Raw genomic sequence first — 25,010 nt, 5'->3', positions numbered from 1 at the left:
AGGATGCTTTTAAAACACCACTTACATCTGCCTTTTCCCTCAAGCCTTAAGTCACAGATTCACTTGTTCTTCATTCTCTCTCTTTCTCCCTCTCTGTCTTTTCTTTTTATTGATTTATGTTATATCCCAGCCAAATTCTTCTTTCTCTCCTTTTCCGTCTCCCCCTCCCCTCTGCTTCCCCCAATCCACTACTCTGTTTCTTCTCAGAAGGGGGCAGGTATCCCATGGCTATCAATAAAACACATATCAAATTGTGGCAAGACTAAGCACCTCCCCTTGTTTTAAGGCTGAGTAAGGTGACCCAGAACAAAAACAAAAAACGACAGCTTCTTCAGTCTTAAAGAATTACAAAAGTGGCTGAGCAGTGCTTTCCCAATTCATCCCAGTGGCAAATTTGTGTTTTTTTCAAATCCATTTTTTTTTTTTTGCCATGACTTTCTGTGTGTTCATCTGTGGTGTAGCTTGACAGGGTTGATAAAACTGTGAATGTGGGTGTGTGGAGTCCATGACAATGTGAAAGGCACACATGGTATATACAGTATATTTTGAGAAACCACCGAGAGATTAACATCTGTATTTCACTTCTGTTTTCCAATAAAAGCACAAGTTTCTGTGAAACTATCAGAAAAAGGAACAAACTGTGTTTGGAGGAAGTGTTGCAAAGTTCTGTTAGTTTTCACAGGGTGTGGGGCGGGGGAGTGATCTGATTCCAGGATCTGAATAGTCCTTTATGTGCAACTGATCCCACTCCCTTCCTTCCCCCAGGTCTATGGGCAATGGTGGTGTGACCTGTGAGTCAGCACTGACCCTGTCCCCCTTCCTTCCCCCAGGTCTCTTTGCACTGGTGGTATCACTCAGGACAGTCCCTATTTTCCTTCCTTCCCCCAGGTGTCTGTCCACTGGTGGTGCGGCCTGTGAGTGAGGACTTGAAGAAGGGGGAAAGAACATGTTTCTCAGCTCATTTCTATACCTGCCCTGACAGTTACCTAGAGCTAAGCTGGGATGTCCTTTTTTTTTGTCCCATCACCAGGTATCTGAGTAGAGAAAGAATGTGTTGAGACAAAGAAAGTGACTTCACCAAAACAAACAAACAAACCAAATTTCTCAATATGAAAAAAAGAGAGGCCTCCCTTCCACATAACATTTTGGTATGGAGGGCCTCTGAAGGCATCAGCGGGTAGGAAGGGTTTGCAGAGCAAGGTTAGCAGCCATATTTGACCTCTTCTTTTTTATTTCTGGCCAGAAATGTTGTTTCACAATGGACTCAGACCTCCTGCAGATTCAGAAGGGGGTTACAAAGCTCACTAGATTTTTTGGGACCTGTAACTTTAGAGAAATATTTGGTAGTCAATGTGGTAGCCACCCAGGCAGGGCCTCTCTTTAGAGTTTAGCATCCAGGCAAAGTACATTTGAAGGATTGGGAACGGACTGTTTCCAGAACTCTTCCAAGGACAACTCTCCAAACTGATGACATTGATGAACTGACAACCTTTCTCCATCCTTTCTGGGGAGCAGCCAAGCTTCATTGTCACTCAAAAGGGGTCAGAGACAGGAAATTTAATCAATGTGCCAAAAAGGGGAACAAAGGGACCCATTGGCCCAAGCTCATCTTTGGGGTCCCAGTAGGACTTTAGACTTAAGTGGAGGCAGAATTAGAGTACTGGATGCTTCTCTCAAGCAATGGAACTTCTTCAACCCACCTGGAGAAGGCAGAACTGAGCTAGTGATCAAGCACAGCACAGTAGAACTGGGAATACCTGGTTAGGAAGCCCTCTGGCCCCTGTGCCAGTTCTTCATCAATGTAAACCCAAGCTGATGTCAGTCTTGAAAAAGAAGCCTTAATTTCTGTGGTTCCCCAAGTGGGCATTTTGATTATACCCCTTATATTTCCATCATTACTCTTTGTTAGAACCTCAGAATCCAGTTACAGTATGAGGCCCAGGCCTCCTGCTATGACCCATTAATTCCAATGCTGGAGTCCCAGACTACACTACATGTGCTTACCCACATCTAAGGGCAGTAGGGACTTCCATGAGTGCTGATTAAACAAATTTGGGAACCCGTAAATCAAGCACAGTAAGAGAGACCTCTTAGCAATTCTGGGTCAGAGAAGTACAAACGGGTGTTACTACACCCATCTCTGCAATGCTCACACGTGGTTGGTTTCAGTTGACAGTTTACCACAGTCTAGAATCACTTGCGAAATGGGTTTTCCTGAGGTGGGGATGATATAGATTAGGTTAGCATGTGAGTACAACTGAGGGAGGGAGGTGAAAAATCCCCTCCTACTGTAGGTGACACCATTTTCTGGGCAGGGGATTTTGGACTGTAAGAGAGTGGAGAAACTGAGCTGTTCATTAGGGTGAGTTCATCACTTCACTGCTCCTTTTCTTCTCTGTGGAGGCAATATGAACCGCTGCTTTAAGTGCCTGTTGCCTTGATTGCTTTCAATTATGGACTGTGCAGTGATTTGAATAAGAAATGTCCCCTATAGTAACAGCTCCTAAAGGTTCCTTAACCTCTCCCCCAAACATCCGACCACCTAGGGACCAAGAGTTTGTATGCTGTTGCCTTGATGTAGAAAGCACATAACTGGTGGAGAGCTTTAACAGTTTTTAGCTAATGAATGGAGGAGACAAAACAAATCAGGCAAGGACAGACACTAACACACATTTCCCCAGCCTAACAGGCTGGCTATGAAAATCCATAAGACTATTACATCATTGCATCTGTGAAAATGAACCTATATGTTCTTCAAAGAAAATAAGCGCGCCTGCCTCAATTTTGGCTTAAAAATTTTGCCAATATAAGAAAGGAGGCAAGATGCACAAGAAAAACTGCTTCTTATTCCAAGAATTATCTGGTCTATAAACAATTACAGATCAAAGCAAAACTCCTGAAATGAAGGTAGATAAGATGATTCAAAGGGCTCTGCTCCCAGGGCCCAATACCCTGACTTTGATTCCTAGTGGTCACATGTGGTGGAAGGACAGAACCAATGTACACACACACACACACACACACACACACACACACACATGTGCGCGCGAAATTACAAGCATGCATATGCTGATAACTGGAGGGACTACTCACCCTGAGAACGGAGCATCAGATGCACAATGCAGGGAGCAAGAGAGTGGCCTTACTAGTCTTTGCAGTGGCTAGCCTGAAAGCCACTCTCACACACTACATTTGTAGAAATTATCAACACACAGCTTAAAACTCAGATGGGGGTTTCAAGCCTCTCTTCCTCCTTCTTTCTTCTCCTCCCCTTCTTTGCCCCTCATCTTCTTATCCTCATCCAGAGCAAAGAATTTCAAGAGGAATGAAGAGCTGGAGAGATGGCTCAGAGCTTGCTTCCTTCCCTTCTAGAGGGCAGTTTTGTTCCCAGGCATCCTCTTCAGTCAGCTTAAAACCTTCTGTTAGCCTAGTTACCCAAGGTTTCAGTGCCCTCTGCTGAGCATTGGTGCACCCAATTCACAGGAGGCTCTTCCTTTCCCCTCCTCTCCCCTCTTCTCCTGTCTCCTGCCCTGTTCTCTCTCTCTCTCTCTCTCTCTCTCTCTCTCTCTCTCTCTCTCTCTCTTTCTCAGTCTCACCCCTTCTCCCATCCTCTCTCCCCCCTCTCTACCTCTCCCAACACATAGAACTAAAAATGAACCTTAAAAGAGTCCCAAGGGTCATCTTCACCTGCCAAAACTAACACTGCTCAGAGTCCTATTCAAAATTATCAACACTGCAGAAAGTTGAAGAAACTTATCTGCTGCTCACCCTTTCCTGAGCAAATTATTTTCCTTCGTGTGAAATAACCAAGTCTCATCCAATTCCATCCAACAGCATTACTAATAACCAAAACACGATGCAAAATAACTAAGGATGGCACAGGTTGAAACCCGTGGGCATCTCTGCTCCTCGGATAACACTGCATCCCCTCTCACCAGTCCTAACTGTACTGAGTCTGGAGACAGAAACTTTAGGTCTTCACTCGTCCTGTGGGATCTGCGTGCTCTCTGCTTTCTGAAGGGAAAAGGCTACACATTTTTAGTAAAACATACAGTGCCTTTCATAAATCATAATCTGAGAAGTATATTTGTTATGTCTCCAATTAGAACAGGAAGAGAAGAAATAACCTACCAAAAATCTAACACTTCCTACAGCTCAGGAAATTGCTCCATTTACCTCAAATACAAATTCTAATTAACATACCCAACCATCATTCTCAAGTTGTTTCTTAAGTTTGATCATTTGCTGCCTATATCAATCCATCTGAAAGGACACTGCCAAAGTGGGTGAAGCTACTGCTGCTTCAGAAGGAAAAGTTCATTCAAACAGAATGACTAAGACAAGACACAAGTCCTAGATTCCAGACAACACTGCTAACATTGCACCCCTGCTTCTCTGATAAGCTTGGTAACATTAGAAAAATATATGCATATGCACTTATTTATGTTTATTTAAAACACGAAAGATTTTGTACTGGGTTGCTTAAATGCTCAAAGAAAGATCAGCATTTAATTTTTAATTTATTTTCATAAAACTTGAATACCTTGCTGAACATGGTGGCATGCACCTTTAATCCCTTCATTCAGAAGTCTTAGGTAGGGGATCTCTGAGAGTTAAGGCCAGCTAACTCTACATAGTGAGCTCTATGCCAGCCAGGGCTACACAGTGAGACCTGTCTCAAAAACAAGCAAACACCCAAACCTTGAATGTCCTACTTCAGGACTTTAAAACAAGGTGTGACATTCTTCCCACCTGCTGTTGACTGTGCTTTCTGCTTTGTTGATTGACTTGTGTCTTCCACAGTTGTGAGCTAAAAGCAAAAGACAGGCTAAGCTTGTGTTTTCATGGAGCCTTAACAGCTAGGTGAGCATACCCGTCTCTTACTGACTACCTCCCTGACACTCTTTGTAAACATTGACCAGCTTCTTTATTCTGTAAGAATCAATCAGGAAAAGTAATAATGCAAAATGCTGAATTTAATTTAACACTTAATTTCAATGAATTAATATATATAAAATTTATATAAATATACAGCATTTATTTTATATCATATATTAATTAAATATAACATAACAGAATAATTGATATTATAATTAATATTGTAGTCTATGTTAATTAGGTTATATATTAATAATTATATGATATAATATAATATATAAATTACATATTATAATTTTTATATAATATAACATCTCTCCTTACATTTTATTTATCTATTTAATTATTTTATATTTGAACTTATATTTGTATATTTTATAGTTATTTTATGCATTTTACTATATTGTGTATCTATATATTATGTATTTTATATTTATTTATATTTGCATTGATTTATTTATCATAAGTAAATATAAGATATATAACATTTTATATGATTACATATTAATGCATAGGTATTAACACATGGTCATATTAATATTACATATTAATTATAATATAATATGTGATATAATTAACTATAATTCTATTGATATTACTATAATTAAAATAGTAATCATATTTTATACTATAAATTATATGATTTGTGATGCATGAATTATATATTATATCTTTATGTTCATTTATTTATTATATATTTTACATTTATTTAATTATATTTACATGTTTTTATTTTTGTATTTATGTTTAAATTTGCTACATATTTTTATTATATTTATATACTATGAATACTTTATATTTATTTACTTATATTTATTATAAATTTTAATATGAAATATAAAATTTATATATAGAATATATAAGATTTAGCTCATTGTCGGGGACCATCCTAGACAAAAATATCTTAACCACAAATCAGCAATTAATTTATTTCATGTAAATGCAGTACTTGGTTATATGATATTTTTCACGGGTATACATTCTATGATCCTGAAACCACAACAAGCTTTGTGTGAAAAGGTTGCCACATTGTGATAATTACTTCAGAGTTGATATGTGGAGAGGAGAAAAGAAAAAGGGATAGATTGCTCTAGCGTTTCAGGCTTTAATTCCAGCAAAATGATGAGATAAAATCATTATGTAAGTTTACAATGGCTGCTAGGGGAATATACCACATTTAGATATTATCAAGAATAAAGAACAGTTTTTAATAAAATTTCCAATATTGGTGTCTGAAGCCATTAAAGAGCCTACCAAATTTATAAGAATTAAAACAAAGTAGTATTTTTATGGGCACCGTTTGCATCGCAGTGTGAAAACAGGAAGCTCTTTTTTTTTTTATTTTTCCATTCAAATATTTACACTTCCTTCCCTCCTCCCAATCCCCTCCGGCTACTCCACATCCTCTTCTCCCTCTCCCTCCCTGCTTGAGAGAGGGCAGGGAACCCTGCCCTGTGAGAAGTTCAAGGCCCTCCCCTCTACATCCAGGCCTAGGGAGTTGTGCATCCATATAGACTAGGGTCCCAAAAAGCCAGAACATGCTGTAAAAACAAGTCCCAGTGCCTTTATCAATGGCTTCTTAGTCAGCCCCCATTGTCAGCCACAATCAGAGTCCAGTTTGGTCCCATGCTCATTCAGACCCGGTCCAGCGGGATTTGGTGAGCTCCCATTAGAACAGGCACCCTGCCTCAGTCACTCCGGACTTCCTTGCTCGTCTTCTCCCTCCTTTTGACTTTCAACTGGACCTTGGGAGCTCAGTCCATTGCTCTGACGAGCGTCTCTGTCTCTATCTCCATCCATTGCTGGACGAAGATTCTATGGTGATATTCGAGATAATCATCAGCGTGATAGCAGGGCAAGGACAGTTCGGGCACCCTCTTCTCTGCTGTCCAAGGACCTATCTGGGGACATCCCCGTGGACACCTGGGATCCCCTCTAGAGTCAAGTTTCTTGCCAACCCTAAAATGGATCCCTTAATGTAGGTATCTTCTTCCCTGCTCCTATATCGACCCTTCTTCCGTCTCCATCCTCCCACACCCCAAGCTCTTGCCAGTCCTTTCATCCTCGCTTCCCTCTACCCGTCTCCCCTTCCTCCAACCTCATGCCCTTATTGTCTGTGCTACTGGGGTTATATATAGGAAGTGGTCTTCTGTGTCCATGTGTTGTAGACTACTTCCCACTTTCTCTGATATCAGGTTCAGTGTGTGGTCGGATTTATATTGAGGTCTTTAATCCATTTGGACTTGAGTTTTGTGCATGGTAATAGATATGGATCTATTTTCATTCTTCTACAGGTTGACATCCAGTTATGCCAAAACCATTTGTTGAAGATGCTTTCTTTCTTCCATTGTATACTTTTAGCTCTTTTGTCGAAAGTCAGGTGTTCATAGGTTTGTAGGTTAATATCCGGGTCTTCAGTTTGACTCCATTGGTCAACGTCTCTGTTTTTATGCCAATACCAAGCTGTTTTCATTACTGTACCTCTGTAATAGAGTTTGAAGTTAGTATGGTAATGCCTCCAGAAGTTCCTTTATTGTATAGGATTGTTTTTGCTATCCTGGGTTTTTGTTTTTCCATATAAAGTTAATTATTGTTCTCTCAAGGTCTGTAAAGAATTTTGTTGGGATTTTGATGGGAATTGCATAGAATTTATAGATTACCTTTGGTAGAATGGCCATTTTTACTATGTTGATCCTACCCATCAAAGAGCATGTTAGATCCTTCCATTTTTCTGGTCCTCTTCAATTTCCTTCTTCCAAGCCTTAAAGTTCTTGTCAAATAGATCTTTCACTTACTTGGTTAGAGTTACTCCAAGATACTTTATGCTATTTGTGGCTACTGTAAAAAGTGAAGTTTCTCTAATTTCCCTCTCTGCTTCTCTATCCTTTGTGTATAGGAGGGCTACTGATTTTTTTGATATTAGCTGTTGGCTTGCTATATATTGCCTTTATTATATTTAGATATGATCCCTATATTCCTAACCTCTCCAAGACTTTTATCATAAAGTGATGTTGAATTTTGTCTAATGCTTTTCAGCATCTAATGAAATGATTATATGGTTTTTTCTTTCAATTTATTTGTATTGTGGATTACATTGATAGATTTTCTTATGTTGAACCAGCCCTGCATCTCTGGGATGAAGCCTACCTGGTCTGAATGGATAAATTTTTTATGTGTTCTTGGATTCTGTTTGCCAGAATTTTATTGAGAATTTTTGCATCGATGTTCATGAGCAAGATCTGTCTATAATTCTCTTTCTTGGTTGGGTCTTTGTGTGGTTTTGAAATCAGGGTGACTGTCACTTCATAAAAAGAGTTTGGCAATGACTATTCTGTTTCTATTGTGTGAAACACATTAAGAAGTATAGGTATCACCTCTTGGGAGTTCTGATAAAATTCTGCATTAAAACCATCTGGTCCTGGGCTTTTTTTGGTTGGGAGGTTTTTTTATGACAGCTTCTATTTCCTCATGACTTATAGGTCTATTTAAATTGTTCGCCTGGTCTTGATTTAATTTGGTAAATGCTATTTATCTAAAAACAAGCCCATTTCTTATACATTTTCCAACTTTGTGGCATATAAGCTTTTGTAGTAAGACCTAATTTCCTCAGTGTCTGTTGTTATGTCTCCCTTTTCATTTCTGATCTTGTTAATTTGCATGTTCTCTCTCTCACCTTTTGATTAGTTTTGATAAAAGTTTGTCAGTCTTGTTGACTTTCTCAAAGAACCAGCTCTTTGTTTCCTTGATTCTTTGTATTGTTTTCTGTGTTTTTATTTTGCTGATTTCAGCCCTCAGTTTGATTATTTCCAGTCTTCTACTCCTCCTGGGTGAATCTGCTTCTTTTTTTTCCAGAGCTTTCAGTTGTGCTATTAAGTCTCTAATGTGAGCTTTCTCCATTTTTTTTTGTTTGTTTGTTTCTCTGGTTTTTTTTTGGTGTGTGTGTGTGTGTGTGGGCACTAAGAGCTATGAACTTTCCTCTTAGCAACTTTCATAGTGTCCCATAGGTTTGGGTATGTTGTGTCTTTATTTTCACTGGATTCAAGGAAAACTTTAATATCTTTCTTTATTTCTTCCCTGACTCAGGTGTGGTTCAGTTGTTGACTGTTCAGTTTCCATGAGTTTGTGGGATTTCTGGGGGTAGAATTATTGTCAAATTCTAACTTTATTCCACAGTGATCCGATAAGACACAGGTGGTTACTAATTTTTTTTTGTATCTGTGGAAGTTTGCTTTGTTACCGAGTATGTGATCAATTTTTGAGAAGATCCCATGAGATGTCGAGAAGGTATATTCTTTCCTATTTAGGTGGAATGTTCTATAGATATCTTTTAAGTCCATTTGATTCATTACCTCCATTAGTTCTCTTATTTCTCTGTTAGGTTCTGTCTGATTGACCTACCCATTGGTGAGCAAGGAGTGTTGAAGTCTCCCAATATTTGTGTGTGGGGTTTGATGACTGCCTTGAGTTCTAATAATGTCTCTTTTACACAAGTGGCTGTTTTTATATTAGGGGAATAGATATTTAGGATTGAGACTTCATCCTGATGAATTGTTCCTGTTATGAGTATAAGTGTCCCTCTTCATCTCTTCAGATTGATTTTAGTTTGTTGTCAATCTTGTTAGATATTAGTATAGCCACACCTGCTTTTCTTAGGCCCATTTGATTGAAAAACCTTTTCCCAACTCTTTACTCTGAGTATATGTCTGTCTTTGTGGTTGAAGTGTGTTTCTTGTAAACAGCAGAATGTTGAATCCTGTTTTCGCATCCAATCTCTTAACCCGTGCCTTTTTATAAGTGAACTGAGTCCATTGATATTGAGTGATACTAATGACCAGTGGTTGTTAACTCCAGTTATTTTATTTATTTATTTATTTATTTTGGTGGTAGAGTTTGTGTGTTTCCCTTCTTTGAGTTGTGCTGGTGAAGGGTTGTTAGATGTCTGAGTTATTGTGGGCATTTTTGGGTTCCTTGGGTTGTGATTTTCCTTCTATTACTTTCTATAAGGCTGGATTTGTGGCTACGTATTGTTTAAATTTGTTTTTATCCTGGAATATCTTGTTTTCTCCATTGATGGTGAATGAAATTTTGGCTGGGTATAGTAGTCTGGGCTTGCATCCATGGTCTCTTTGTTTCTGCAGCACATCTATCAAAGACCTTCAGGCTTTCATGGTTTCCATAGAGAAGTCAGGTGTAATTCTGATAGGTTTACCTTTATATGTTATTTGACCTTTTACCTTTGCAGCTTTTAATATTCTTTATTTATTCTGTATGTTTTGTGTTTCGATTATTATATGGCCAGGGGATTTTTTTTTTGATCCAGTCTATTTGGTGTTCTGTATGCTTCTTGTACCTTCATAGGAATATCCTTCTTTAGGTTGGGAAAGTTTTCTTCTACAATTTTGTTGAATATATTTTCTGGGCCTTTGAACTATAATTCTTCTCCTTCTCCTACCCCAATTATTCTTAGATTTGTTCTTTTCATGGTGTCCCAGATTTCCTGGGTGTTTTGTGTTAAGAATTTGCTGAATTTACTGTTTTCTTTGATCAATGAGTTTATTTCCTCTATCGTATCTGTAATCTCACAGCGCTAAGCATAAACTTACAACCCTTTTTAACAATCAATTCCATTTTTGCTTTATGAACTACTGCATTTCTGAGAGTGTGGCTCACATTCTTGTACAAGATGAAGTTATTTTTTCAAGTATTTTATTTTTTCATATACAGATCAATTGATCCCTACCCCACATTTGTTATGAAATGCTAGTCTTTTGACACACATGATACATCTTCATCTTTCATCAGCATCTACATTCCCACTATTGCTACTATTTGTAACATAAACATTAAAAATATATAATTAAAAGTGAAAGACACTTGTATAGATTGTCATTTATAAGTTAAAAAAAGGAAGACAGGTTTTGGAGTTGCTAAAAATAGTTTTATATTATTAGTCCTGCAGACTTGTGTTCCCACTGTGTCTATCCCATACTTATCATCCTTCTGTTTTCATTATAATCATCATCTTCTTCTTCCTCTTCTTCTTCCTCCTCCTCCTTCTCCTCCTTCCTTTCTTCCTCCTCCTTTTCCTTTTCTTCCTTTTACCTTTTTCTTCTTCCTCTTCTACCCCTGCTCCTCCTCTTCTTCCTCCTCTTCTTTTTTTCTTTTCTTCCTCCTGCTTCTTCCTCTCCCTCCCCTCCTCTTTCTTTTTCTGTCTCCCATTAGTATAGACTAGCTTCAAGCTTAACGTCTTCCTGCCTCCCTGTGCTTATGTCTGGGGTTACAGGGATTGCAACTGTCTTAGTTCCTCTTCTATTAGTGTTATAAGAAACCAGGACTAAGAAAATTTAAAGAATAAAATGTTTATTTGAGGGTTTATGGTTGCAGATTGTATCTTTTATATTTCTTTTAAGAGATGCAACTTATAAAGGAAAACATTTATTTGGGGGCTTGCTTACAGTTGCAGAGGGTGAGTCCATTATCTCTATGATGGAAGCCATGGAAGTAAATATGCAGGCACTGGGGCAGTAGCTGAGAGATTATATATGATCTACAAGTAAGAGGGAGAGAGAGAGAGAAAGAGAGAGAGAGAGAGAGAGAGAGAGAGAGAGAGAGAGAGAGAGAGAATGTCAACTGGGAACAACATGGGCTTTTGAAACCTCAAAGCCTGCCCTCAGTGACACAACTCCTCCAACAAGGCTACTTCCCTAATATTTCTTAAGCAGTTCCACCAAATTCAGGCCAAGTATTCAAATACACAAGCCTATGGAGGGCCATTCAAACAGTCACCATAGAGTTTATTCTACCCGTATTAGATCTATGTCTCTATGTATGTATGCATACATTATGTATGCATGCATAAGTATATGTATCTGTGTATCTATATATCTATGTATGCATGTATCTATCATCTATCAATCATTATCAATTGTCTAGCTATCATGTATCCATCTACTTTACTCATCATCTGTACCAGTTTTCTGTTTATGAAGTGGTTGTTCTTTCTCACAGTATTATGCTTATGAGACAGTCTTGCCTCAGGGAGTCAAGTTGACCATTAACATGAATTTGTAAAGTAACTTTGTAGCCCTCTTATTTTGATGGACATGACAATTATTGTTATGTCTGCTTAGAGCTTTCATGAAGTACACTGGACATTTCTATGCATGTAACTTCTGGCATTTTACTTGTTTCCTAGAAAAACGACCCAAGAGTAGAATTTTTTAAATGAGAAAGTTTTGGTGTGACTTTTATTAGCTAGTATTAAACTACTTTTCCAAATAACTGTGCATCCCTTTCTGTTTCAAGTTCATGATAGACCACTGTTCCTATTGCTTCACAGTCTCACTGATATTTAAGTGTTCAGTTGTATTAAAATTTGCTGATCTGTATGTATTTGATGCTATTATATGTGGGCTAAATTTTGCATTCTTTATTTGATCATAAATATTGACAATCAAGTTTTCTATACCTGTACCAGTCATTTGGGTATCTCCGTTTCTGAGAAGATTTTGTTCAATTCTGCTAATGTGTTTTATGTTTCTTATGTCTTGCTGGTATTTTTTTAAAACTTTGGTGCTAATATATGTCTGAAGGGTGCCTAATTTTGGTTGTAAACTTGATTGTGTTAGGAGATACTTAGCAAAATCAGAGTGCTTCTGGAGACAATTGGTGTATGGGTCAGCAAGCTGAGGGAGGAAGAGTTTTTCTGAATGAAGGAAGCCTATTCACTAGCCTAGTGTCCAGATGCAATAACAATAACAGGGGAATAGATACTGTAAGGGTTAGGTTCATCAAAAACTTAAAAGAATCTATAATTGTTCATGGAGATTACATCATTATGTTAACTGAGGTAAGGAGACCCACCGCTGAGGGTGGTACCCTTGGGTTGAGATTCTGTATTGCCCAGTAGGTTGTGTTTACTCTCTTTTATCTTCTGACTGTGGATGTGATGTGACTAGATGCTATTAGTTCATGGAGATTTGCCTTTAGTTTCATACTGATACATCTGGCTCATCTCATTATCTCCTCACATACTCAAATGGCAGGATTCATAGTACTTTATCTCATTGATGGCAGAAATCCTTAAAATTCTGTGTGTTTAATTTGGTTCAAAATGCATTGCCACATTCTATAGCATACCAATGTCACCAATTCAAAATGTCATGTTAATAGATTCTTACCTCTGAAATTATGATAGTCTGTATATAAAAAGACAGAATTTTTCTTTTTATTCTTGAAAGCCATAGCTTATTTTCCGTTGTGTGACATTTTCATCAACACAATAAAATGGAAGACACAGTCTATCTGTGTGGTCAGATACATAGTCCAAGCCCTGGAGAGCCCTTTGGTTGAGTGCTATCTCTAAAGATCATGTAACGTGTAAGAAAGAGATACTATCTTCCATTTCACAGACCACATTTGGTTTTCTGAGAAGGGCCTCCTTTCTGTAACCTTCTAGAAATACATGCTTTGATTTAGAATTGGGATTTTCCCAGAAGAGTACAAGAGTACATCTTTATTTTTCTTAAGGTCAATCAGAATTATTAATAGTGAATGGAAAAAATGGCTGAGGTTGTGTATATTGTGTGTGTGTGTGTGTGTGTGTGTGTGTGTGTGTGTATTTGTTTGCAGAAGACCTGGGGTTCAATTCTCAGCACTCACATGAGGGCTCAAGACCATCTGTAACTCCAGTTCCAGGGAGTTCAACACACTTTGCTGACCTGTATGTATGTGCACCGCATTTGTATAAACAACTTGCACTAGGCACCACGTTCACACACCCGTTGTTTATCACTGCCTTTAAGCTCATTGCTATTTTTATTCTCTAGGTTGCTCTATGCTGTTCTCTGCTTCTGTATCTTCTCCAATCTCTTGACAAGTAGTTTCTCCTAATGGAGATGCTGGTGAAGAATCCCATTGGATCCACACTTCTCTTCCATGTGACTCTTCTGCTGCTGTTCAGCTTCTCGAGCCAGCAGGCAGTGTGTATGTGTACTTCTGTGCATGCTACTCTGAATCATTAAAACTTTTGCAAAATTTCAAACAAATTATAAAGGCACAGGAAATAGATGGTAAAAGTCTAGATAAACCACAGGCTTCACAGTGTGTCTAAGAAATGCCATCATCACTGATCTATTGACAAGGAACTGACTGCAGTTGTCCCACCAATCTTTGCCTTTCTTTGATGTAGGAAACAGTTTAAAAATCTGATCAAGGCTTTTGGCTAACAAGGTCAGATGTGTTTAGAATTTGGAGCACAGAGCAATTGTTCTATGCACTTTCTACTTAAAATTCTTTCGTTTTTTTCGAGACAAGGTAAGTATGTAGATCACTCTGGTGAACCAAGCATATTCTTGTCCCAGTCTCTCACCCTGGGAGTAGAGATGTATATCACTGGGTCTTCCTTCTGGTTCACAATTTTGCATCTATGTATGTTTTCCTCCACTGGAGCAGAAATAATATTTTTGCTTTGACAAAAAGCTGGTATAGCCCTATATCACGCAAGTGAGTTATTCCACCCTTCACCCCCTCCTCCAAAACCATTTCATTTCTTTCTTTATCCAGTGTCTCATTATGAACCCCAGGCTAGTCTGGAACTTGTTATGTAAAACAAGCTAACATGGGACTCCTGGAGATCTGTGTACCGAAGCGTTCAACTAACATTGGATTTCAAGGTGAGAGGCAACTCTATCTTCCTTTAGAATCAGAAGAAAAGCTACCCATTCTCACCACCTGTTTTCACACTAGACTGAAAGTCACAGCTCTTTGTGAAGAAAGAGAAGCCCTGGCCTCATATAAGAACAAAGCAAAAGGTATACAGACTAGAAAATAGTGAACCAAAAAAATTCTGCTTTTAATCGCAAGATTGTCAGAAGGAAGGGAATATTAACTTATTTATTCTTTTACTCAATCAATATTTAGAAAGTAGATTTTTGTAGCAGAAGACATGACTGTCCAGGTAGATCACCTGTAAAACCAGCATAAAAAATTCCCAAAAGTAGAAGGGAGGACTCTAAATGTACAGGGTTGAAGGTTAACGTTAAGAAGTTAATTGTTTCCTGGATATTAACAATGAGTAATTAAAATTTAACATTTAGAAGTGCAATTTACAATAGCATCAAAACATTAAAAAAATTAGATATGATTATATAGGATTTATATGTGGATAACTACAACGTCTAAAAGAAATCAAACTGTTAAATAAATGCTGAAGTATTCTATATTTGAGGATGGATAGATTCACTTTTGTTAAGATGTCAAATTTCTTCAATTTTATCTATGGTATACAATCTCAAATAAACCCATTCAAGTCATTTTGATGTTGGACTGTAAAAATATGATTTTACATATAAAGAAATAGCTAGAATAATCTCCACAAGTTTGATGAAGAATGAAAGAGTTTGGAGAATTCATAAAGAACAATTTTGAGGTCCTAATCTAGAATATTCAAATAAGCATGACTCTACAGAACAAAGTGATGCATGAGTCATTGTGCATACCTGTCACTGAATGGTATAGGCAAGAGAATCAGATCTTGTTCAAAGTAAACCTTGCTTATATACATAGTTCGAAGCTAATTTGGTTTACATGACATCTTGTTTCAAGTAACAAAATAAAACAAAAACCAAAAGGATAAACAGATACATAAAGAGATCAGAATATGCTTCCACCTATAAAGCCACATCAATACAACTGATTCTTTCCCACTTGTTTGTTTATTTGTTTTCTTTTAGTAAAACACAAGACCTCTCAATAACTAACAGGACATGATACATGTTCTCCTGTGCCTACACACACAAACACACACACAGAGATCTGTGTAATACATAGTGCTAGAAAAATTAGATCTCAATGTATAAAAATTTAAAGAACATTTAAATTTCTTCACTTTAAACAAAAATTATTTTTTAAACAAAGAACTAAATATAAAAACAAACAATTGTAAAACTCTCAGATGCAAATACAATTGATGATTTATATAAACTTGATTTGTTAAGAAAATTTATAAAATTTTATATGCAATGCCTAAAGTTCATTTCATGAATAAGAAAAAGGATGCTGTACAAGACAGTTTGAAGATATTGAAAACACATTCTGCAAACTGGAAGTACAAATTTGCAAAACACAGAAGAAGATGTGTGCTCTGATATTCGAAGAACTCTGAATACTACATAATAGGGAAAGACAGAGCCCATGTAAGATCTGAGCCTACAGTCCAAATAGATCCACCGAATATGTATAGCATGACAATTAGCGCACAAACATGTCCAGCATCATCTGTCGGTGGGGAAATGTAAATAAAACCAGCCCTGAGATGTCAGCAGATGCCTAGCAGAATGCTGACATTAAAGTTCTCGGAATCCAGTGATGCTGTACTGGGACTCATCATTCACACTGGCAGTAGAGAAAGGAACAGCCGCTCGGAAAGATGGTTAACACTTTTGTATAAAGATAGACAGTCTAGGGTATGATTCTGGAATCACCCTTCTCATTTTAAAAGCTGAGCCTTATGAAGGCCGTAACGTGAATGTTTATAGACATTCTTTTTATAATTTTCTCCAGCAGGGCAGGTAGAGGAACTTTGCGGTAAACACACCTGACAAATGCTATCCAGTTAATAGATATAGCTATAGTTATACTGATGATTGGCTCCCTCTAGAGGATACGAAGAGAATGACAATAGACCATTTTGGTCTTCAGTCAAAACTATATAATTTAAGCGCAATCGTGAGAAAAATTCTGACTATTTCAAATAGGAAACGTTCTATTAAATACGCTATCAGAATTTTCCAAAACTTTCAAAAGTAATCAAATGAGGAAGGATCCAAGAATATCCCAAAGAGAAACGAGGAATAAACGCACTGTGCCTGTGTGTCTTCAAATGCAGGGAACAGATGAAATCCAAACAAGTGATTAATTAGGATAATTACCCCAATTGAGTCATTAATTCTGTCAAATTTATCAGAAAATGGCATGTCTGCCTTTCCTTTCTATTTTCTCCACAAGGAAAGAAAATAAGATAATAATAGAAAAACTGAATATTGCTACACGAGAGCTTTTAACAATGTTCTGCAACTCTAAAATTTATGACAAAAGAAAATTTGTGGTTTAAAGCATGAATTCCCCTTTACTTCTCCGACCATATCCTTTGTGGTTTTACAGTGACAGGCTGTGTTTCAATGCTACAACTTTAGGTATATATTTTTGGCTAGATGATGTCTCTGTTTCCTTCAAAAATGGATTATTCTATCTATAGGATAGTTGGAGAGATGTGGCACGGTGAAAGACCAACTATAAAGAATCCTAGAAAACATCCCTATCACTGCCAACACAAGTGGACATACAAAGGTAGGAATCTAGAATCTTATACTTGACGACCGGTTAGATGTCTAGAAAGTTAGTGGGGAATTTTACCTCTACGTTCAATGTTAACAATTAGAAGTTAAACTAGGTTAGTCTTAAGAATGTTGTTAACTACTTTGTAATGGTCTATTTACATCTATTTACCTACCTACTAGAGTGTGTACTTATCTATTCCTGTAACTGTGTAGCAGCCTAATTCTCGGCACATAAAATATATTTATAAGTATACTTAGAGTGAGTATAATAAGTTACATTTTTCCTGAGGTGAAGATTAAGGGAGTCTTATATTTACTAAAGTAAAATGTACAATTATAATGATTAACACCTGAGTTTTGTTTAATGAATCAATATAAAGGTATTTTGTTTTGAGAAGACGATTAAAATTAGTTTTGCTCATGAACATCCTCAGACAATTGTTTTTGTTTTGTTTCACATTCACTGAATTGTTTTTGCATTATTGTGTGTTCCTTCCTGGAACTCAATCTTTCCTTATGATATTGTCTGAATAAGTCTGTCATTGTGCTAACGAAAGATAAACAACTTTACTTTGTGATGTGTGATTTTAGAATGGAATTGCCAACACAAGAAGATTATTTAATAATGGTAAACAAAGTATGTTGATCTCTTAGGTGCAATAAGTCCAATTTTTCAAGATAATTAAGTCTATATTCATCTCAGGTAATCGTGGGTGGGGACTTCTTTGTTGTTGCTTGTTTGCTTGAGACAGTCTTACTCTGTTATCCTAGGCTAGCCATGAACACATGACAATGGGCAATGCTCCTGTCTGAACCTCCTGGATGTGGGATTTACAGATATGAGTTGCCATACACACTTGCCTCACCATTTAACAGATTATAGGTTCCTTTCCTGTCTTTAGACAGTGTGTACTCTCAAGATTTTCTCTTGTTGGGACACATTTAAAAGTATATTTGTATATTTAATTTTTTTAATGCTATAGAAAAATATTTCATCATTACAGATTACCCCGAGTGTCCAAGATGGCATCAGACAGCTCTGAGACTGGCCGGCATGACACTGGTTTTCTTGGTGGCCACCGTGATAGGACTTGTCACCCACAGTGAGTGCCCTCAAAGCTACCTACCCAGATGTGGAGACCAGAGTATTTCCTGAGGTGCTTCCCTGACTCTCTCCAAAGTTATAAAATCACTTTGCATTTTACCCTGTGATGTATTTTTTTTATCATGACTTTACTTCTGTTGACATGAAATGATCCCACTGTGATCACTAATGATACCCTATTCTTATGTCTTATATCTATCCTGCCTTAATTTTAACTAATTGGTAAGTATGTGAACTTGTCCGTAAGTCTTCTAGGAGATGAAGTTGTAGATTTTAGTGAAAGAACTTAAGTTTTATGGAAGTCGGCTTTACCCTTTAAGTATATTACAAAATTGAATGTTTTGAAACTTGCAACAAAACTTATCAGCTAGTTGAAAAGTTAGGTCCAAATCAAATTCAAGGTCTATTGCTAAAGCCAACAGCACACAAATAAGAATGTACAATTGCATTTGTTATTGCTTTCATTCGCAGATACCACTTGTCTGGAATTGTAACAAATAACTGATTTATAATATGTTTAGGTCTCAAGAGAACCCTAGGAGTTTGTGAAGTGCTTACCATGAAGACACTGAGTGGTGTAATGATCCTATGACTAGCTTAAGCTCACATACAATTCCAATCCATCACATTAGTACATTTTAAGAAATATAAGGAGAATTTAACTTTCTTATTCTTTAATATGGGTAGGGAAAAGGTTTGTTTTATCTATTTTAATTTGAGTTAGATAATATTTTGTGTCTCTATATGAGTCTTGGCAGGAAGAAACCTCATCTCTAAATTCACATGTCCTTTTAAAAGGTAGAGATATTATTTATCAGATCCCTTCTTGAGAAGCAATTTGTGTATTCAATAGAAATTTTAATAATATAAAGGGATGCAGACTTATATGTGTAGAAATATAATTAGCATTGTATTTTTTCTTTCTTTTACTTCTCAGTAAGTCATCTGAGTATATCCTTAAGTGAGAAGCATAATGAGGGGATACTTGGTAACAATGAAACCAGACGTTGTGGCTGTATGGATAGCTCTCCTGGGAAACAACAGAACAAAATAAACTCCACAGGTAAGTGATTTGTTTCACTGCATTTTAAGAAGGGAAGTATTTACCTCTATCCTTTCAGCTTCTGTTTTGGGATCCAAGCAAATTAAGCTGACAAAAGACAAAATTACAAAAGAAAAAGTTGTTAGAATTCACACGGTTCCTCGTGTGTATGTGTGTGTTTGTGTGTGTATTCATGTATGTGTGTGTGTGTGGATACACGTGCGAAGATGTACTTGTGAAGGTTCAAAGACAGCCTGTAGGAATTGTTGTTTGTTTGCTTTGCTTTGTTTTCTTCTTTCAAATTGGAAGGCTTGGTGACAGACACTTTTACCGACTGAAGCATGTTGCTGGCCTCCAAAAGCCCTTTATGACAGTTATAGATTTCTTCAGCACTCAAGAGGCTGAGGCAGGAGGATCACCAAATGTCTTATGCCAGTCTGAGGGACCCAGGGAAATCTTGTCTCAAAAACAAAAACAAGAAAAACACGTACATTTCTACATTTCTTTAGGAAAAATTTTGTGATCTCAATAGCTAGTTTTTTGCGTAGAGTTTACTTTCAAATTTTTTGGTACATTCTGTTTTTACGTTAATCCTCTTTTTCATGTATCAAGTTTATAAAAATATTTGTGAACACTTAAAAATATTCACTCTTAGAAAATAAAAGTAACTAAAATTTAAGTAAAGCACAATTTTATATATCTGTGACTTAGATTAAAAGATAAATAATTATTTCAATTAAAACATATATACAATTTCTGAATATTGTTTTATTTTAATACTTAAGTTTTCCTTTTCAAGGAGATAAATTTAGTGGCCTCTGAGGCTAAATTATTTTGCAATGTTTTTGCAGTCCATTAAGAAGATAGTTTATGTATTGAAAGAGAATTTTGAAAATAACTTCTTCCTCAGCACTGAAGCGTTTATCTAACTCTTCTTTGGATAGCTAACCAGAGATGCCTGTTGCTCCTCAGCCACAGCTCTTGACATCTGAGACACTTTCATTGTGTATCTGAGGCTTTCGTCATTCGTGGTTCAAAGATGGGAGTTCAGGCATCAGTGAAAATAAGAAAGCAGTGAGGAAGAAGCAGGCTTTCTTTGCCTGTGGCAGTGTTGCTAGAATGCCCTGGATTTGTGTTTGTGCGCAAGACGTTATCCATCAAGATGTAATAGAATCTGGTTCCAGTTTTTCATTTGTTTCCCTGACATTACTAAAACAATACAAATATTGAAACCATGCCCCACTATGGAAAAGCAGCATCAGCCTAGGACTCTGTTCTGGTCTGACCCACAACCTTGGTGCTGTGTCCTCCATAGTAAGACCCATGTAACTCATTGGCTTCTGCATTAACCCAGTAAGACCTCGCTTGTCTGTACATTTAGCTGGAAACTTTCCCGCTATGATGTCCTAAATAAAGTTGTATACTAACATGAAAAAAATCAGATATCAGATAAAAACCTGAATAATCAGAGAAGCCAAGGAGAAGCCACCAGTGCCTTCCTATTTCTTCCATTCCTCCCTCCAAAAGAGCTGAGATCCTCTCTCTGTCCTGCCTTATCACTTCCTCTCTCTCTGTCTACAGTCCTCCAAACCTCCATGGTTAACTAGTGGCTAGCTCCAACCTGTAACTCCAAGCAAGCTTTATTTGTCAGAACACAAAATATCATACAACACCGCACTTTTCAGCCGGAGTCTATGTGTCTCCTTCTAACACCCTTTGATCATTGTTTCAAAACCTCAAAGACTGATTTTCTATTGTAAAGAGATTAACAATATTTTTTATGAACTCTACTATTAAAATTTGTTCTTCTTGGCTGGTCACATGGCTCAGCAGTAAAGGTACCAGTCACCTAGCCTGACAGCCTGAATTCTGTCCCTGGGATCCACGTGGTGAAAGAGAGAATGAGTCCTCCTTATGTGGGCTGTGGAGCATGCATGCACTCAAGTACACACACAAGCACACACACACACACACACACACACACACACACTAAAAAAGTAAGTAAAGATTTCTTTAGGTGAATTTGTCAGATATTGATAGTGGCAGGAGACAAACTTCATCCTCTGGCCACTGTTTTAGAATGCCTGGGTTTAAGACCGACAGCATGAGTTGTGGAGAATTTACCCTTGTCCTGCTGATCTCTTCGGCCGTCTGCTCAGATGTGCTGCTGTTACTTTAATTTTTCACTCCACCCACCAGTTGCATGACCCGAGTCAGCTATCTAAACTTCAGTTTTTCTTTATTTTATTAAGTTTAACTTTACTGTCTTTATTTACACAATGAAGAATATGAAGTTAATAACTTTATACCTGTCTAAGTTTTTTTTTCTTTGCAGGGAATATATTTCATACATTCATATGCTTTCAGAATCTGGGAAAAAACTTCATATGTAGTAGTTATTTAATAAATACAACTGTGATGTGTTAGCATTTACCTCTTCTAAGGACTGATCTTTAATGGAAAGTAAGAAGGGAGTTTTGTTCACTAAAAATGAGGCAAGGTTGTTATTTTTAAAAAAAAACCCAAACCAAAAAACCCTTTATTATTATTTTATGTGTATGAATCTTATGCCTGTATGTGTGCCATGTGTGTACAGTGTCTACAGAGGCCAGAAAAATGCGTCAGATCCCCTGGAACTGGAGTTACAGCTGCCACATGGGTAGTGGATATTGCATTGGGGTTCTCTGGAAAAGCAACAAGTGCTCTTACCACTGAGACATTTCTGCAGACCCTTCGGTTTTTCCTTTTAAAGTTAAAAACAATGTAACATTTGTTTCTGGTCTTAAAACTTTTTTCTCATTCCTATTTCTTCTCATGTTGTTTTTTTTCCTTCCAGCAAAGTCATGCCCTGATGACTGGTTCCAGAAACAAGGGAAATGTTACAAATTTTACATGAACTTTAAGTCATGGACTGACAGTAAAATATCCTGTGCAGTAAATAAATCACATCTCTTAGTGATCCAGGACAAGGCAGAATTGGTAAGAGTCAATCTCATGGAACTTAGTCCTCGGTAGACCAGGTGTGGGTGCATTTTATGATAGTATGACTATTTTACTGTTAATTACTGTCATTTGTTGAATACCAATCATGTGTTACGCACTATGCAATGCATTTTACACTATTGTCTTAATTTGCTCTAAGATAAAATTTGTGAGACAGAATGTTCCCTATAGACACAGGAATATTACACAGCTTCCCCAGGGGCATGAGCTTATTATGTTGCTCTATAGAAAAGTGGCACAGCCAGCTTCTTAGGATAACTTACTATCAATACTGCAATCCTGCATGGAGGAAAAGAGGAGTTCAAAGGACCCATCAAAACATTCCCAATTTAGCCAGCTGTAGGAGTGCTCACCAGCAATCCCAGAATTTGGGAGACTGAGGTTAAAAAAAAAATGAGATAGGTGAGTTTGAGGCTAGTCTAGACTATACAGTAAGACCCTTTCTCAAAAAGTTAGACTCAAGTAAATTAAATGTAAAACATTGCCAATTCCTGGCAGTATGTCTAGAATCTTGGTAGTGTTTTAGTTAGAAGAGTTGTTAAGTTTTGATTTGCCTGTCTCTTCACTGATACAAAGACTGAATCTCTGTCACCTTTAGGCAGTCTCATTCTTCTTCCTTTGGTCTCCTCTGTACCCTTTCATTGACTGCTATCTGTAACATCCTTAATTTCACCAAACAGAATGTACACGAGAGTCACACAGCTGGAAAACCCTACATATGATTTCTTTTCCTAAAAATACACAAGACTTCTTACAATTTTCCTGGCTGGAAATATGAGCATCAGAATCCTTTTAGATTTGGGCATAAGAAATCAGAAGTGTCTCTCATCGTAATTGACATCCAGATGATTCCCTCTGTGTCTCTTTTCTCAGGATTTCATCCAGAGTAAAATACATGATGGAGTTTACTTTTGGATTGGATTGAATGTTCCAGACACGCAGAAAACATGGACCTGGCTGGATGGCACACCGCTACACCCACAGCTGTGAGTGTTTGGTGTTTGTGGGGATATGTGAGACCTCCATAGACCACCCAACTGGTAGCGCTCAAGAGCTTCAAATGGTCAGGTTATTGTAGGATGGAAAAGTTTGATGCCTGTTAAAATATAAAGATTTATAAAATTTGTCTTAGAGAACCAGAGGCTCCTAAAATAGTGTATGGTCCTATTTAGACCTCCATTTAATTTAATAATACAGAAGTCAAAAATAGAAAATTATAATCAACGTATTCTAGTTTGCATTCTCTTGCAGTGATAAACATTATGACCAACAACAACTTGGAGAAGAAAAGATTTATTTGATTTACACTTCCCGACCAAATCCATCATTGAGAGAAGCCCAGAGAGGAGGAGTTCAATCAAGCATATCAGGAGTTCGAAGGAAGGAACTAAAGCAGAGGTCTTGGAGGAAATTTGCTTACTGGCTTGCTCTCCATGGCTTACTCAGTTACCTCTCTTATACACCCCAGGACCTCCTGCCCAGGGGTGACAACACTTACAGTGGTCTAGGTTCTCCTCCATCAATTATCAAGAAAATGATCCATGAACAGTCTATGGGCCATTCTGATGGAGGAAACTCTTCAGTTGAAGTTCCCTCTTACCAGATGTGTCAAGTTGATAGCCAAGATTATGTACTGTAGTCATGAAATTGTCTTGTCACTTGTTTACCTAAGATAGCAAAGATTGGTCTGAATACTGTGGAACAAAGGCATGGGGGATGTTTCTTCACTTAACCCTTCCCTCAGCCCTGTCTGAAACTGGTATTTCTATCTTTAGCATGCTCACAATATACCAAAGAGCAGGCTTATTTTTCTGTTGTTATTATTATTATTATTATTATCAAGGAATTTTTTCAAAGCAAGGAAGGAAGGTGTTTTAAATGTGTGACATTTGGGATTTGGGATTTGGGTCTGGAAGAAAAGGTTAATAATTTGATTTACTTTTTATTTGCAAAATATATATTTATTTATAATTGGGGTGTGTGTGTGTGTGTGTGTGGTGCATGCATGCACACCACAGTGGTCACGTGAAAGGACAACCATTAGGAGTGGTTTCTCCTATGTTGAGGCAGAGTCTCTCTTATCACTTCTATTGTGCCGCTCAGCACTCCAGGCCATCTGGCTCAAATATTTGAAAGTTCATTTCCTGTCTGAACATTGCAATATCTGAAGTCTCTACCTTGGAGCGGAAGGAAAACACAAAACACTGTCAGACTGTGGCAGAGAGTGGGCATCTGGGGTGGATCCCAGCCCTTTTGTGAGTCACTAATGTGTGGGCTTTTCCTCTGCAGATTTCAAGTCACAGGCCAGGTTGAAGACAAGGCCTGTGACCTGATAACAAAGAAGGGTGTTTTCTCAGAAAAGTGTTTCATTCACAATTATTGGATTTGTCAAGATTCATGTACAGAGGATGACATTTGAATGACCATAGCTATTTCTCTTACTAGAAAAGAATCAGCTACTATGGAGATCTGTATTTTTCCCCCCAGACAAGTGAAACAAGGTCTCACTATGTAGCCTTGACTGTTCTGGAACTCATGTAGACTAGGCTGGCCTCAAATTCACAGATATCCTACTATCTCTTTCTCTTTAGTGTATGGTAATTCTAATAACGTGTAAATATATGTCTTTAAATGTGAACATGCA

At 37.4% G+C, this 25,010-nt stretch overlaps 1 protein-coding gene and 1 long non-coding RNA gene across 5 annotated transcripts in view; one reads left to right on the top strand and one right to left on the bottom strand.

The window, feature by feature from the left end:
* LOC125399079 (uncharacterized) overlaps positions 1–3,534 on the bottom strand; it is a 14,975-nt gene extending 11,441 nt beyond the window's left edge. The window contains exon 1 of the long non-coding RNA XR_015001032.2: positions 3,094–3,534. This is a non-coding gene — a long non-coding RNA (uncharacterized LOC125399079). The remainder of the gene's footprint in view (positions 1–3,093) is intronic.
* On the top strand, positions 2,228–25,010 carry LOC125399081 (killer cell lectin-like receptor subfamily F member 1). Of its 4 annotated transcripts, none has more exons than XM_085687218.2 (8): positions 2,228–2,362; positions 14,443–14,552; positions 17,135–17,226; positions 18,221–18,319; positions 19,259–19,384; positions 22,200–22,342; positions 23,240–23,352; positions 23,618–24,790. In XM_085687218.2, the coding sequence occupies exons 3-8, from the start codon at positions 17,148–17,150 to the stop codon at positions 24,003–24,005; spliced, it is 948 nt and encodes a 315-aa protein (XP_085543344.1). In that variant the 5' UTR covers positions 2,228–2,362; positions 14,443–14,552; positions 17,135–17,147; the 3' UTR covers positions 24,006–24,790. The 4 variants fall into 4 exon arrangements, with proteins under 4 accessions (XP_085543344.1, XP_048288267.1, XP_048288268.3 ...); XM_048432310.3 differs by lacking the exon at positions 2,228–2,362 and adding an exon at positions 3,531–4,863; XM_048432311.3 differs by lacking the exons at positions 2,228–2,362; positions 14,443–14,552 and having other exon boundaries at positions 17,038–17,226; positions 24,656–25,010.

Source organism: Myodes glareolus, chromosome 3, assembly GCF_982192425.1.
Source record: "Myodes glareolus chromosome 3, mMyoGla1.1, whole genome shotgun sequence".
Classification (NCBI taxonomy): Eukaryota; Metazoa; Chordata; class Mammalia; order Rodentia; family Cricetidae; genus Myodes; species Myodes glareolus.
The sequence above is the reverse complement of the archived record's forward strand: the minus strand, read 5'-3'. Positions and strand labels throughout refer to the sequence as shown.